The 13,506-nt window shown below is 46.4% G+C and overlaps 2 protein-coding genes across 19 annotated transcripts in view; one reads left to right on the top strand and one right to left on the bottom strand.

The window, feature by feature from the left end:
• LOC137439459 (multidrug and toxin extrusion protein 1-like) overlaps positions 1–13,506 on the top strand; it is a 649,989-nt gene that overhangs the window by 235,899 nt on the left and 400,584 nt on the right. The window lies entirely within an intron of this gene.
• LOC137439463 (sodium- and chloride-dependent GABA transporter ine-like) overlaps positions 1–13,506 on the bottom strand; it is a 234,626-nt gene that overhangs the window by 10,815 nt on the left and 210,305 nt on the right. For 3 of the 9 annotated variants that reach the window (XR_013621316.1, XM_078767908.1, XM_078767909.1), the window contains one exon: positions 10,949–11,049. Coding sequence is in view for 3 of the 9 variants with exons in the window: in XM_078767908.1 (XP_078624034.1) it covers positions 10,949–11,049 (101 nt within the window). In the remaining 6 variants the exon portion in view is untranslated. Of the gene's footprint in view, positions 1–10,498; positions 10,577–10,948; positions 11,050–13,133; positions 13,185–13,506 lie in introns of those variants that run through there. The other 6 variants (XR_013621313.1, XR_013621315.1, XR_013621318.1 and 3 more) reach the window with 4 other exon arrangements.

Below are 13,506 nucleotides of genomic sequence, written 5' to 3'. Positions count from 1 at the left end.
CGCATTTCTTCTTCCACCATCTTTAGCCAAGTCTTTCTCGGTGGTCCCCGTCCTCTACTTCCTTCTACATTCATTTCCATCACTCTTCTCAACCAGTCACTTTCATCCTTCCTCAACACATGACCAAGCCATCTCAAATTGTTTCTCTTCACAGCATCCATCACAGGCTCTATTCCCATCATCTTTCGCAATTCATCATTTGTCTTCCTCTCTCTCAACGATACTCCACACATCCACCGAACCATTCGCATTTCCACCCTTTCCAGCCTTCGTTGCTGCTCTACGTTCATTACCCATGTCTCGCTCCCATAAATCATAACACTTCTCACACATGCAGCATACACCTTTCCCTTCAGCTTCAACGACACTCCCCTCCTCATCAGCACGCCACTCAGTTCCCGAAACGTCTTCCATGCACAATGGCACATCTCACTCTAGCAACCGTTGCCGAGTCTGATCCACCTTCTCCATTCAGCATGTCTCCTAGGTAACAAAATGTTTTCACACCTTCCAGCTTCATGCTGTCTCCAAGATCCAACTCAACATTTCCTCCATCTGCAGCTCCCTCTGTGCACACCTTACACTTGAATGTAGCTGCCACACTGGTTAATGACCCTCTCAAACCACTACATTTTTGATGAACCCACTCAGCACACATTGTACATTGAATGGAATTCACTGCGACACCCTTCCTGCACACAGCACACGGCCACTTCCCAGTTATTTCCACCTCACCACATGCTTTACCACTTGCCATCACCTTCGTTTTTCCGATATTCACCTTCAGACCTTTTGTCTCCATACATTCCGATTATCCCTGGTGTTGGTCTAGCGGCTAGGGTGCCGGCTTGGGATCCGAGGATCCTGGGTTTGAATCCCGGTCGATCGCTGAATTAACGCCAGGGGGGTTGACTCAGCCTGTCATCCTTCCGAGGTCGGCTAATTGAGTACCAGTTCACTGGTAATTCCCTGTTTGTCGTTAAAGGCGGCAAAAAGGGTTGGCGTCAGGAAGGGCATCCGGCCGTAAAACATTGCTTCAAAAAGGGGACCAAAAAACAACAACAACCATGGTTGGCCAAAAAGGCCAACCCCCGCTTGCGGGGAAAAATGGCCTCTAAAGGTGGTTATATATTATATATAGATACCCTTCCTGCACACAGCACATGGCCACTTCCCAGTTCTTTCCACCTCACCACATGCTTTACCACTTGCCATCACCTTCGTTTTTCCGATATTCACCTTCAGACCTTTTGTCTCCATACATTCCTTCCACTTGTTCATCTTCTCCTTCAGTCCATCCATACTTTCTGCAATCAACACCAGATCATCTGCATACAACAACTCCCACGGTAAACCCTCCTTTACGTTCCGAGCCAGCACCTCCATCACAGCTACAAATAGTAGTGGACTTAGTACCCTTAGTACCCCTGATGCACTCCCACCTTCACCTCAAACTCACCACTGTTACTGTCCTTCGTCCTTACAGCTGTGCATGCTCTTTTGTACATTGTCATCACTACTCTGATCAACCATTCCTCCATTCCTAACTTCCTCAATGCCCAGGTCACTACTTTACGTGGAACCCTATTGAATGCTTTCTCCAGATCAACAAACCCAAGAAACAACTTCTTCCTCTTCTCCATGTACTTCTCCTGCAACTGCCTCACAATAAAAAGCACGTCCGTCGTTCCTCTTCCTGGCATAAATCCAAACTGCATTTCGTCAATCTTCACTTTCTTCCTTATCCTCCTCTCCAACACCCTTTCCAATACCTTCATTCCATGCTCCAATAACTTTATCGCTCGATATGAGCCACAGTCCAGAGGGTCACCTTTCCCCTTGTATAGAGGGACGAGGGTACTCAGTACCCAATCCACTGGAATGCGGCCTTCTTTCACCACCAGATTGCAGATCTCTGTCATTCTCTTCACACCCCAATTTTCCACTGCCTTCAACATATCTCCCACAACTCCCGTAGGCCCTCCGGCTTTTCTACTCTTCATTGTTTTTATCGCTTCCTCAACTTCCTTCTCGGTTATCTTCTCTGCCGGTCCTAAAACTGGGTTACTCTCGATGTTGCCATCCAATTCATTCTCTGCATTCAACAGTATTTCCATATATCTCTTCCATCTTCCTTTAATTCCATCTGGGTCCACAACGATTTGTCCCACTTCATCCTTCAAGCAACTCACCCCCATCACATCGCACCTCTCTTTCGCCATCTGCTTTGCAATCCTGAATACCGCTCTCTGACCCTCTTCCGAATCCAAGCGTTCTCCGAACTTTTTCCTACATGCCTCCTGTGCCTTTGCTACCTCTTTCTTTGCAGCCTTCTTGGCTGCCTTATAACATTCATGCTCTGCCTTTTCTGCCCCCGTACCCTTCGCCTTCTGCCACTCCTTGAACTTATTCCTCTTCTCCTCAATCTTCTTTCCAACTTCATCATCCCACTACCATGTTTCAGAGTGCCTCGGTGGTCCTTTTGTCCATCCACATACCTCACCAACGGCTCCCAACAGACTATCTTTCATTGACATCCAACCCCTTTCAAGCTCAACCACATCATCCTCGACCATACTCAGCCTCTCTTTTAATGCCTCCCTCACTGTCACCTCTTTCAACCTCCACACCTTCATTCTCGGTTGGTACTTCACCCGCCGAGCTCTCCTTGCACCTTTCACCCTTATGTCGCAGACAACCAAGTGGTGCTGTGAAACAGCCTCTTCCCCCGGGAGCACCTTTGTGTCCCGGAGGTGCCCCCTATCTCGCCTACGCACCATCAGGTAGTCAACGGTTGTCGTCGATCCACCAGACGTGTATGTAACAAGCTTATTATCCTCTTTCTGGAACTGAGTATTACAAATCAACAAATCAGCTCCATCAGCAAACTCCAAAATCCTTTCACCTTCTCCATTTTTCACACCATATCCGTAACCCCCATGAACTCCCTCAAAACCGTCCATACTCCTTCCCACATGTCCATTTAGGTCTCCTCCTACCACAACAACTTCCTCATCTTTCACGTTTTCCATCAGCTTCTCTATCGCGCACCAGAACTTGTCCTTCTCTTCATCGCTCCGACCAACCTGCAGAGCATATCCTGAGATGACGTTCACCAAGAGCTTTCCAATCATCATTTTCACCATCATCAACCTTTCACTCACTCTCGTCACACTCACCACACTGTCTACAAACTCCTCAGAAAACAGGACACCAACACCAATCACGCCCTCCGGGCACCCTTGCCACACAAACTTGTATTTCTGTCCCTGCCAACTCTTCACCATTCTCACACCACTTCCATTCCATCTCGTCTCTTGCACACAACATATGTCCACTCTTCTTCTGACCAATACTTCCACCACTTCTCCTGATCTCCCTGTCATTGTCCCTACATTCCATGTCCCAAACCTCAGAAACCGATCTCCACGTCGGGCATCAGACTTTTCGTCGTCATAAATGGAATGATTTCCACCCTTGCTTCGATCGGGTTCCCCACCTTGAGTTTTGACGAGAGGGAGTGGGGTCCCCCACGGGGTACTTCGGGCTGTACCCTGCCCATATGTAGTTGTAATTGTCATGGTTCTCTTTTTGAGGCAATGTTTTTATGGCCGGATGCCCTTCCTGACGCCAACCCTTTTTGTCGCCTCTTACGACACGCAGGCATACGTTGTACCTATTCTAAACCGGGGTACACACCGGGAAATGTCTGCTTAACGAAGGGCTGCTTAACGAGGGGAGTAAATTAAAACTTTGCCAATGTACCAGCACCTCAGAGCCTGCTCTTTTTGAAAGTTGCTGCAGGAGCATCTGTCATCAAATCCTAGTAGAAGAGACATCTCGCTTAACATTCATTCAGAGGTCGGTGCATTCTCTGACACAAACCCTTGCCTGTGAAGTATCGGGTGACATTTCTTTTGCATACAAAGTCAAGGTTCATGGAAAAGCTGGACCACAGAACGGATCAGGACGCAATATAACAAAAGGAACAAGAGAATGAGGGAGGAAACACCAACAGCAAGGTTTCGGGAAAAATAGTGGGAGACTTGGACAAACAAGGAATGTGGGGAAGACAGAGGAGAAGGGGCAGATGCATGTGATGGGCAAGATTGATGCAGAATCAAGCTCGTATGGAGGAAAAACTGGAAATCTGGAAATAGGTGGGCTTGCTGTGGGGAGGGGTGGTTAATTGGGGTAGAAAAGATCATGGATTTGGATGGGGGAAGATGCGAGATGGTGGTGAACAGCTGTATTGAAGACCTGTTGGGAAGAAGGTGATTGCAGAGAATGTGGAAGTTTGTTCCACAGGCAGGAAAAAGGAGGAATGAATGAGTGGATGTGAGTAATAATTCTGAATTTAGGAGTTTCACCATCAGGGTGTTGCTGGTGGACTGTGTGTTCCCTGCAGAATCCTTGGGGTGGAGGGGGTGTGGGGACAAAGCATGGAAATAGCAAAGGGCGCAACACCGGCCTACTGGTGGTTGAAGAGAGAGAGACCACTGACGTGTCTGCGATGGGAAAGTGATAAGCCCAGAGACTCTGCTTCATTGCAGGAGATTCCAATGATCTTGAAGTCTTGATTTCCATGGCCTCAAGCAAGGTGTGAGGCAAGCTGAGCAAGAGCAGTACTCCATCAAGATGCGGATAAAGGCCATGTAGGTGGATAGGAGTTAATTCACGGCGCTCGGTGCGAGTTCCAACTACGTACAGCGGCTCATCCGGAGCCGTGAGCGTGGCTCGGTGGTTATCTTCCCGTACAACGTATGTAGCTCCTCCCTAACTTGGGGGGACCCCAGACTCTTGGTGGGGGAGCGACAGGTTGCCAAAGTAGGTCCCACGATCACAATAACTGCATGCTTAGTAAACAAAGGACCATTTACAAAGGCAGAAAACAAAAGTATAACTGTCTACTTGTAAATGTACTGCACTTAATTTGATTTGTACTAAAGTTATTTCTTTAGACTTTGTGTTTATTCAACATGTCAGTTACGAGGGGGCGGCAATTTGATAGTCGTCCCAAGCGTTATTTTTAGCTCACCTGGAACGGAGTGTAGGGGAGCTTATGCGATGATGCGTCGTCCGTCCGTCCGTCAATCCGTCCGTAAACACTTGAAACTCCGTCTCCGAAACTGCTGATGGAATTGCGACCAAATTTGGCACAAATTATATTTGTTGTGTTGTGACTAAAGTTTGTTCACAGCATTTAAAAAAAATCAGGGTCTAAGGGGGTCTACCGGGGGTCAAAGTGGATTCAGGTTTGACCCCCCCAAAATAGGAATTTGCTTTCTTCTCTGAAACTACACACACTATTTCGATGAAATTTCATCACAACCTACACCACCCGTGATGTACCAATGTTTGTTTGCGACATTAAAAAAGATGCCCCTTTGGGGATATACGGGGAGGCTGCCCCCCAAAATAGGTATTTGCTTTCTTCTCAGAAACTACACATGCAATTCTGATGAAACCTGGCCACAACCTTAATCACCTGTTTTGTACCAAAGTTTGTTCCTGGCATTTAAAAAATCGGGGTCGAAGGTGGTCTATGGGGGGCTTGCCCCCCAAAATAGGTATTTGTTTTTTTTCTCAGAACCTACACACAAAATTTTGATGAAACGTCACCAGAACCTTCATCATCCGGGATGCACCAATGTTTGTTCAAGGGATTGGAAACATTGGGGTCTGAGGAGGTACACATGGTGGGAGGGGGGTGGTGGCTTGCCCCCCAAAATATATATATATATATATATTTTTATTTATTTATTTATTTTTTGTATACAAGATCGAGGCTCGTGAAAGAGCGAACATTAATCACACAGAAAGACAAACCGACACATAAAACATATAACATCGGGAGCGGTAGACAAGATGGGGAGAGAGGGGGAAGGACACAAACACAACATTTGAGAGCAGGGACCGAGAGACATGGAGACATCGAGAGATCTGAGAGAGGGCGAGGGCTTTGGGGGGGGCGGCATGGGAAGGGGGCGGTGGGAGAGGTATAAAACATATGGACACTGCCAGGACTTCCAGGAAAGAAGTTGGAATTTCAAACAAGGTGGATCTGGGGTGAATTAGCGGGGGTAGAAAAGATCAAGGTTTTGGATGGGGGAAGATAAGAGATGGTGGTGAACAGCTGTTTTAAAGACCTGGAGGGAGGAGTGGGATTGAAGGGAGTGAGGGAGTTTGTTCCAGAGGCGGGAGAAAAGAGGAATGAAAGAGTGAAGGTGAGCAGAGAGCCGAGATTTCGGCAGTTTAACCATCAGAGGGTTGCTGGCAGATCTTGTGCGACCTGTAGGAATATTTGGGGGACAGAGCACAGAGAGAGCTGGGGGTGCAAGGCCGGAGAGGAGTCAGTAGAAGACAGAAAGACCACCTACCTGCCTGCGGTGAGTGAGTGAAAGGCCCTCAGAGATAGCTTCATCGCGGGAGATTCCAATAATTCTGAAAGCTTTGGTTTCAACAGCGTGAAGCCGAGCTAGGTGTGAGGCAGGAGCACCGGCCCATAGGGGAGAACAGTATTCCATTGAGCTGCGGATGAAAGCCTTGTATGTGGTGAGGAGCTCAGGTGTGCCGAGGAAGGACTTCGCACGACGGAGGATGCCCAGTCGGCGACTGGCTTTGGAGGCCAGCTTGGAAATGTGGTTTTCCCAAGAAAGATCATGGCAGATAGTGAGACCCAAAATCTTGAGCGACAGAACTTCTTGGAGAGGATTGTTGAGAAAGTAGATGGGAGGGTTGTCCAGTCGATCTTTTCGGAGAGACATAGGAAGAGTGTGAGATTTGTCAGGATTGAAAGACATGTTCCACTTGTTTGACCAGTCTGTGATTTTGTCCAGGTCTTCAGAGAGTGAGGAGGCAGCAGACTGCCGATCTGAGGGAAGAGGAATGGAGCGGCAGAGAGTGGAGTCATCAGCAAAGAGATAGAGAGGATTTTCGAGAGAGTCAGAGAGATCATTGATGAAGACCAGAAAAAGCACGGGGCCCAGAACACTGCCTTGGGGAACTCCAGCCTGAACAGGAAGAGGAGATGAGAGAAACCCATTCAGGGCCACACGTTGACGACGACTAGAGAGGAAGTCCGCCAGCCATGCGTGGAGATTTCCATGGATACCAAAGGAGGAGAGTTTGGTGAGCAGAGCGGGGTGCCAGACCGTGTCGAAGGCACGTGATATGTCGAGGGAGACAGCTCTAATTTCCTGTTTGGCATTGAGGACCTCCATCCATTGTTGAGACAGCAGAAGCAGCATGTCCAGAGTAGAGTGACCTGGTCTGAAACCAAATTGATGATCAGAGATCAAGCCATTGGAGAAGAGGAAAGATTTCATATCCGAAGCAATGATGGATTCCATGACTTTGCTGATAATTGGGAGAAGGCTGATTGGTCTGTATTTGCGAGGATCTGTTTTTGCACCTTTTTTGTGCAAAGCGGTGATGTTGGCTGATTTCCAAGCAGATGGCAGTTGACCTTGAGCAAAAGAGAGGGTGAAGAGAACAGAGAGAGGGTGAGATAGAGCAGCAGAGCAGGATTTTAGGACCCGTGGGCTGATGCCGTCGGGTCCAGTTGCAGAATCAGAGTCGAGGGTTGACAGAAACTTTTCCACCTTGTCAGGAGGAAAGGACACGGAGTCCAGGAGCAGCAGGGTACGACTGGGTATGGTGGGTACAGAGAGGGATGGGTTTGGGACACAAGATTTAGAGGCAAACACAGAGTTGAGGCATTCAGCTTTTTCACGTGTGGAGTCAGCTGTGTAGCCGTTTGAGGTAAGGGAGGGGATGGAGGGGGAACAAACACCAGAAACGGATTTGACCAGACGCCACCAGGATTTGGAAGAGGGAGACAGATAAGAGAGTTCGGTCTTGAGAACGGAGATATATTGTTTCCTGGCTCTCCTGAGGGTGGACACACACTTGTTTCGGGCTTTGTGAAACGAAATGAGATTTCCTTCCGTTGGATTTGCTTTCCAGGAGACGAAGGCAATTTCTTTCTGGGCAACAGCCTCACCACAAGATTCTGTGTACCATGGACGGGAGGAAGGGTATGACGACTGAAGACGAGATGGGATAAATCTGTGCATGAGAGAGCGCAATTTACTTTGGAGGAATTCCCAGGATGAGTTGATGTCAGAGGTGGTAGAGATGGGAGACCAGTCCAGATGATTGATGGCTGCTTGAAGACCGTGCCAGTCGGCCTGAGTGAAATGCCAGACTCGTCGACGCTGAGCAGGCTCCCTGAGGATGGTCAGAGAGATGTCCACTTTAACAAGAACATGATCAGATGATCCGATCGGAGCAGAAGAAGAGCAGCAGACATTTTCAGGGAAGTTAGTCATAACCAAGTCCAGAAGAGAAGATGTTCCGTTGACTGAGATCCGGGTCGGGAAATTGACAGATTGTGTCAGTCCCAGTGAGTCGCAGAAGTCCTTTGCTGAGGAGCCATGACTGGTGAGAGAGGTACCCACACCCAGCCAACTGGCATGATGACAGTTGAAATCACCACATATGAGGAAGAGAGAGTTGGGATGAGTAGATAGAAGTTGGTCCATATCATCAGACAGCGAGATGTAGATGGAGTCATCACTGTTTGGTGGACGGCACAACACACATATGAACAAGAGGTGGGAGCGAAGGGGAAGCCGTAGCCAGAGGTATTCCTGGGGGTGAGGTGGAGAGAGTGCAGTGCAGGGCGAGTGAGGAAGAGAGTTTTTGATAAAGATAGCAACCCCGCCTCCAGGACGAGGCTCAGGTCTATCATACCGGAGGAGGGAGTAGCCCGGGAGAGATACTATGGAATCGGAGACATCATAAAGGAGGAAAGTTTCTGTTAAGCAGATCACGTCTGGTTTGACAGAAGCAACCTGTATGGAGAGATCAGTTAAGTTTGAACGAAGGCCCTGGATGTTTGAGGTCCATACCGTTAATGAAGAGGAAGGGGGAGCATCAGATACAGAACAGGGGGGAGGAGGGGTAGGGTAAGATGTGGAAGAGGTGGAAGAGGTAGGGAGAGCTGTTGAAGGTGTGTCAGAGATTTCAGAATAGCTCGGAGAAAGGGAAGGATGGGGCGGACAAAAGGTTTGATGGTGATTGGGTGAGCCACAATGAGGTGTTATTTGAGGAGGGGGAAGAGCGAGGCAGAAGGTTGGGGGAGATGGAGGTGAGAGTTTGAAGGGGGAAGAAGCGGGGAGGACGCTTTGAGGAGGGGGAGTGAGAGGGGGGAAATTGAGAAGCAATGAGGGTGGGGAGATTTGAAGGGGAGGGGTGAGGGGGGAGTTTGGGAGGGAAGGGACAAGGGGAGGGATTTGAAAGGGATGGGATATGGGGGAGATTTGGAGGGGAGGGGTGAGGCAGGAGTCTAGGAGGGGAGGGGCGAGGGGGCGTCTTGGCGGGGAGGGGTGAGGGGGTAGTTTAGGAGGGAGGGGGCAAGGGGGGAGATTTGAAAGGGATGGGTGATGGGGAAGGTTTGGAGGGGAGGGGTGATGGGGAAGATTTGGAGGGGAGGGGTTATGGGGAAGATTTGGAGGGGAGGGGTGAGATTGGATTTTTGAAAGTGTACGATTTATGGGAAACGAACATTTATTGCAAAATGAGTTTCTTGTGACCTTCGAGTTAAAAATACGTTTAAGGACGCTGGATGGAGGATGGAGTGCAGGAGAGTTTAGGGAATGTAGAAAAAAGGCACTATAGGAGATGGATATTTTTTTTGGGATGAATTGAATTGGTGAGCAAGTCGAAAGCAGCCTTTTAAAGAAGAAGAAGAAAAAGGTGTTATAAAATATGACGGAATACATAACTTGAGGGGAAAGTGTAAACATTGAAGGTTAATGAGTGAAAACTATCTGGGGAAATGGGGGAGAAACACGTGGTCGAAGAACGAACGAACGAATAAGAATGAATAAACGAATGAGAACAGAGAAGGAAATGTTTTTTTTTTTTGGGTTTTTTTTTTGAGTTGAGATTTACACAAGAAGTAGGCTATGGGTGAAAAGACTGGGAATACAGAGAACGAAAGTTATTGGATCACAAACGACGGACCACTGAGAGAAAAACAAAGCCTCAAGGTTGTACAGTGCACACTGTACAAGGCCTCAAGATATGACACGAATTGACACGATTTTCAATACAGGTATGAAAGATTTGCACCGAAAAATCTTCGTCGGGACACAATATACGTACAACACCATAAATAAATACAGTTTTAACGAAAATACAAATGGGAACAATCACTTAACTTCGATTTCAAATCGTTCGCGACGCGGCAAAGGCCTTGCTCGCGACACGGCAAACAGACGATCAATTTATGAAAGATAAACACCGAGAAACAACCAAAGTTGCACACAATAACTTCACACACCGAAAGATGAATACAGTTTCGACAAAATACAATTGTGAACAGACTTAACTTCGACCGTGATTGTTTATTTAAAGTCTTATGATTTTGTTAGTATGATTCTACATGCTGCCCTGTCTTCTAGCAAGCATTGAAATTGGTTTAAAATACCTTTATTCAGTGCAGTATATTGTTTATTCTACCAGGTGAGCGCCAGGGGTATTGCCCCTAGATTTCCTCGATGCACCACTGAAAAGAGAGTGGATAGTTTGAGGGAGCAAGATTGAAGGAAAAGAGGTGGATCACGGTTGAGATGGGAGGATTGTGTGAAGAAGGATATCAGTAAGGTGGTGTTGTTGGAGGGTGCAGATAGTTGGCTGAGGACAGAGAGTGGTGGAGGACAGAGAAGACAGAGCAGGAGCTTGGTGCCATTGGACCTCTCCCATTATAAAGGGAAGAGGAGGAGAAGAAGAAGAACACACAGGGTTTCAAGATTTGAAGACGATGCACATTTGAATAGAATCATTATAAACAAGTTTAATGATAACAATTGAGATGCAATTTTTATGAATAGCGGCATGTTTTGTCACTGAAATAAATGAATGTGCTCTGTTGAGTTACCACGAGGATGCAAGGGCTTAAAAATCTCCAGCATATTTGGAAAAACAGACCAGGCTTCTGTCCCGTCATCTCCTTCACATTGGCACAGAGTCGCTTCGTACCTGAAAGATTTAATCAGCACCACTTTAAAATAGTTTCAATATTCAGTGAAGAATAGTTTAATAGACATTCAAATATCTTCACGCAAACAAAGTGAAGGGCCTTGGTAAAATAAGGTTGTAGTGAATGCATGAAACATGGGTACAGGTTTCCTCTAGTTTTTTTACGGCGTAACCAGCAGGGCAATGACGTCTGGAACAGCTGTTGTCTGTCCGTCTGGTATATGTATATTTATGTATGTATGTACAGTCACGTGAAAAGTAAGTACACCCCTACATTTATCACTACTTCAAATACCTAAAATTAGAATCAGGTGCACTAGCTCAGGTGCAAATGATTAGAACATCGTTAGAGAGTATCTTGGAGGCACCTGTCTTATTTAAACCTCAGACATTTAGTTTGGTTTGCTCTTTGTTGTTGAAGTGTGCAGTGTCACGATGCCTAGATCAAAAGAGCTCTCTGAGGCCTTCAGAAAGAAGGTTATAGATGCCTACGAGTCTGGGAAGGGATTTAAAAAGATCTCCAAACAATTTGAAATCAATCATTCGACTGTCCGGAAGATCATCTACAAGTGGAGAAGATTCCAAACAACTGCCAACTTGTTCAGGCCAGGCCGCCCCAGCAAGTTCAGCCCGAGAGCAGACCGCAAGATGCTGAAAGAAGTCTCTAAGAACCCCAGAATGTCATCACGGGACCTACAGGTAGCTCTTGCCACTGTTGATGTCAAAGTGCACGAGTCTACCATTAGAAAGAGGCTGCACAAATTTGATCTACATGGGAGGTGTGCCAGGAGGAAACCTTTGCTGTCCAGAAAGAACATCAGGGCAAGACTAAAGTTTGCCAATGAACACCTAGGCAAAGACCAGCACTTCTGGAACAATGTCTGGGCAGATGAGTCAAAGGTAGAGCTATTTGGCCACAGTACCAGAAGACATGTTTGGTGAAAACCAAAGACAGCATTTGACCACAAGAACCTGATACCAACTGTAAAGCATGGTGGTGGAAATATTATGGTTTGGGGCAGCTTTGCTGCATCAGGTCCTGGGCAGCTCACCATCATAGAATCCACTATGAATTCTTCATTGTACCAGAGGGTGCTTGAGGATAATGTGAAGCCATCTGTCGGAAAGTTGAAGCTCAACCGAAGGTGGACCTTGCAACATGACAATGACCCTAAACAAACCAGTAAATCCACCAAGGAATGGCTGAAAAGAAAGAAATGGAGGGTTCTGGAATGGCCAAGTCAAAGCCCGGATCTAAATCCCATCGAGATGTTGCGGGGGGGATTTGAAACGAGCTGTGCATGCAAGAAACCCCTCAAACATCGCACAGCTGAAAGAATTCTACATGGAGGAGTGGAAAGAATTTCTCCCAGTCGATGTCAGAGACTGGTAGACAGTTATAAGAAACGCCTACTTGAGGTTGTTTCTGCCAAAGGGGGCAAAACCACCTATTAGAGCCAAGGGTGTGCTTACTTTTTCCACATGCGAAATTTGCATTTATGTTTATTTAAATTATACAATGGACTACAAAATGTAAATGTTTCGTGATATTTGTTATATTATATCACCTTTATCTATCAATATTGTTGAAATGAAGATCAAATAGCTGTATGTTGAAATATGTTGAAAAAGTCAAAACTTTACATGGGGTGTACTTACTTTTTCACGTGACTGTATGTATGTATATCTGTATGTATGTATGTTTGTAAGTATGTACATTTTGTATGTTAGTATGTACAGTATGTATGTATGTATGTATGTATATATGGACTGTATGTATGTGTGTTTGTATGTATTGTATGTATGAAATCGAAAATCGGTTTCAACAGAAAATCCCCCATCCAAAACCATGATCTTTTTACTTCACTTTAACCCACCACATGCCCACCACCTCTTTCTAATTTTCCAGATTTTCCTTCCAAAGAGTTTGCTTCTGTATTCATCTTGTCCACCCGGTGAATCCTCTGTCTCCTGGCCCACAATCTTCCCCGCATTCCTTATTTCTCGATGTCCCCCTCTATTTTCTCCCCCAACCCTGCTGTTGTGGTGTCCCTCCGCCCACGTATATATGCTGTTCCTTTCGCCTTTGTTCTGGTCCGTCCTGATCTGTTCCATGTTATAGCTCCTTCACGAACCTTGAGTTTGTATGCAAAAAAATCACACATCATTGCTTGTCAAATATTCGATTATTTTATCTTTAAATATCTAAATAGTGGACCAGCCACCATGGGATTTTACACTTTTGATAGAATTGCTTGTTAATAGTGGGCAACCATGCTAGATCAATCCTTCATAGGATGAGGAAGAAAATCTGGGTGGATGCCTCCCTCGATATTGAATTCAAAGGTCAATAAGGTCAAAATGTGTATTTTGAGATTTTGCATGAATTGCAACCTCATTCAATGAATGGAATTGTGAAACACTTTGTTATTAGAATGCAGATAAATCCAGCCTCTG

This window comes from Myxine glutinosa, chromosome 14, assembly GCF_964187855.1.
Source record: "Myxine glutinosa chromosome 14, kmMyxGlut1.1, whole genome shotgun sequence".
Lineage (NCBI taxonomy): Eukaryota > Metazoa > Chordata > Myxini > Myxiniformes > Myxinidae > Myxine > Myxine glutinosa.
Note: the sequence above shows the minus strand (reverse complement) of the source record. Positions and strands in the feature narration are given on the sequence as shown.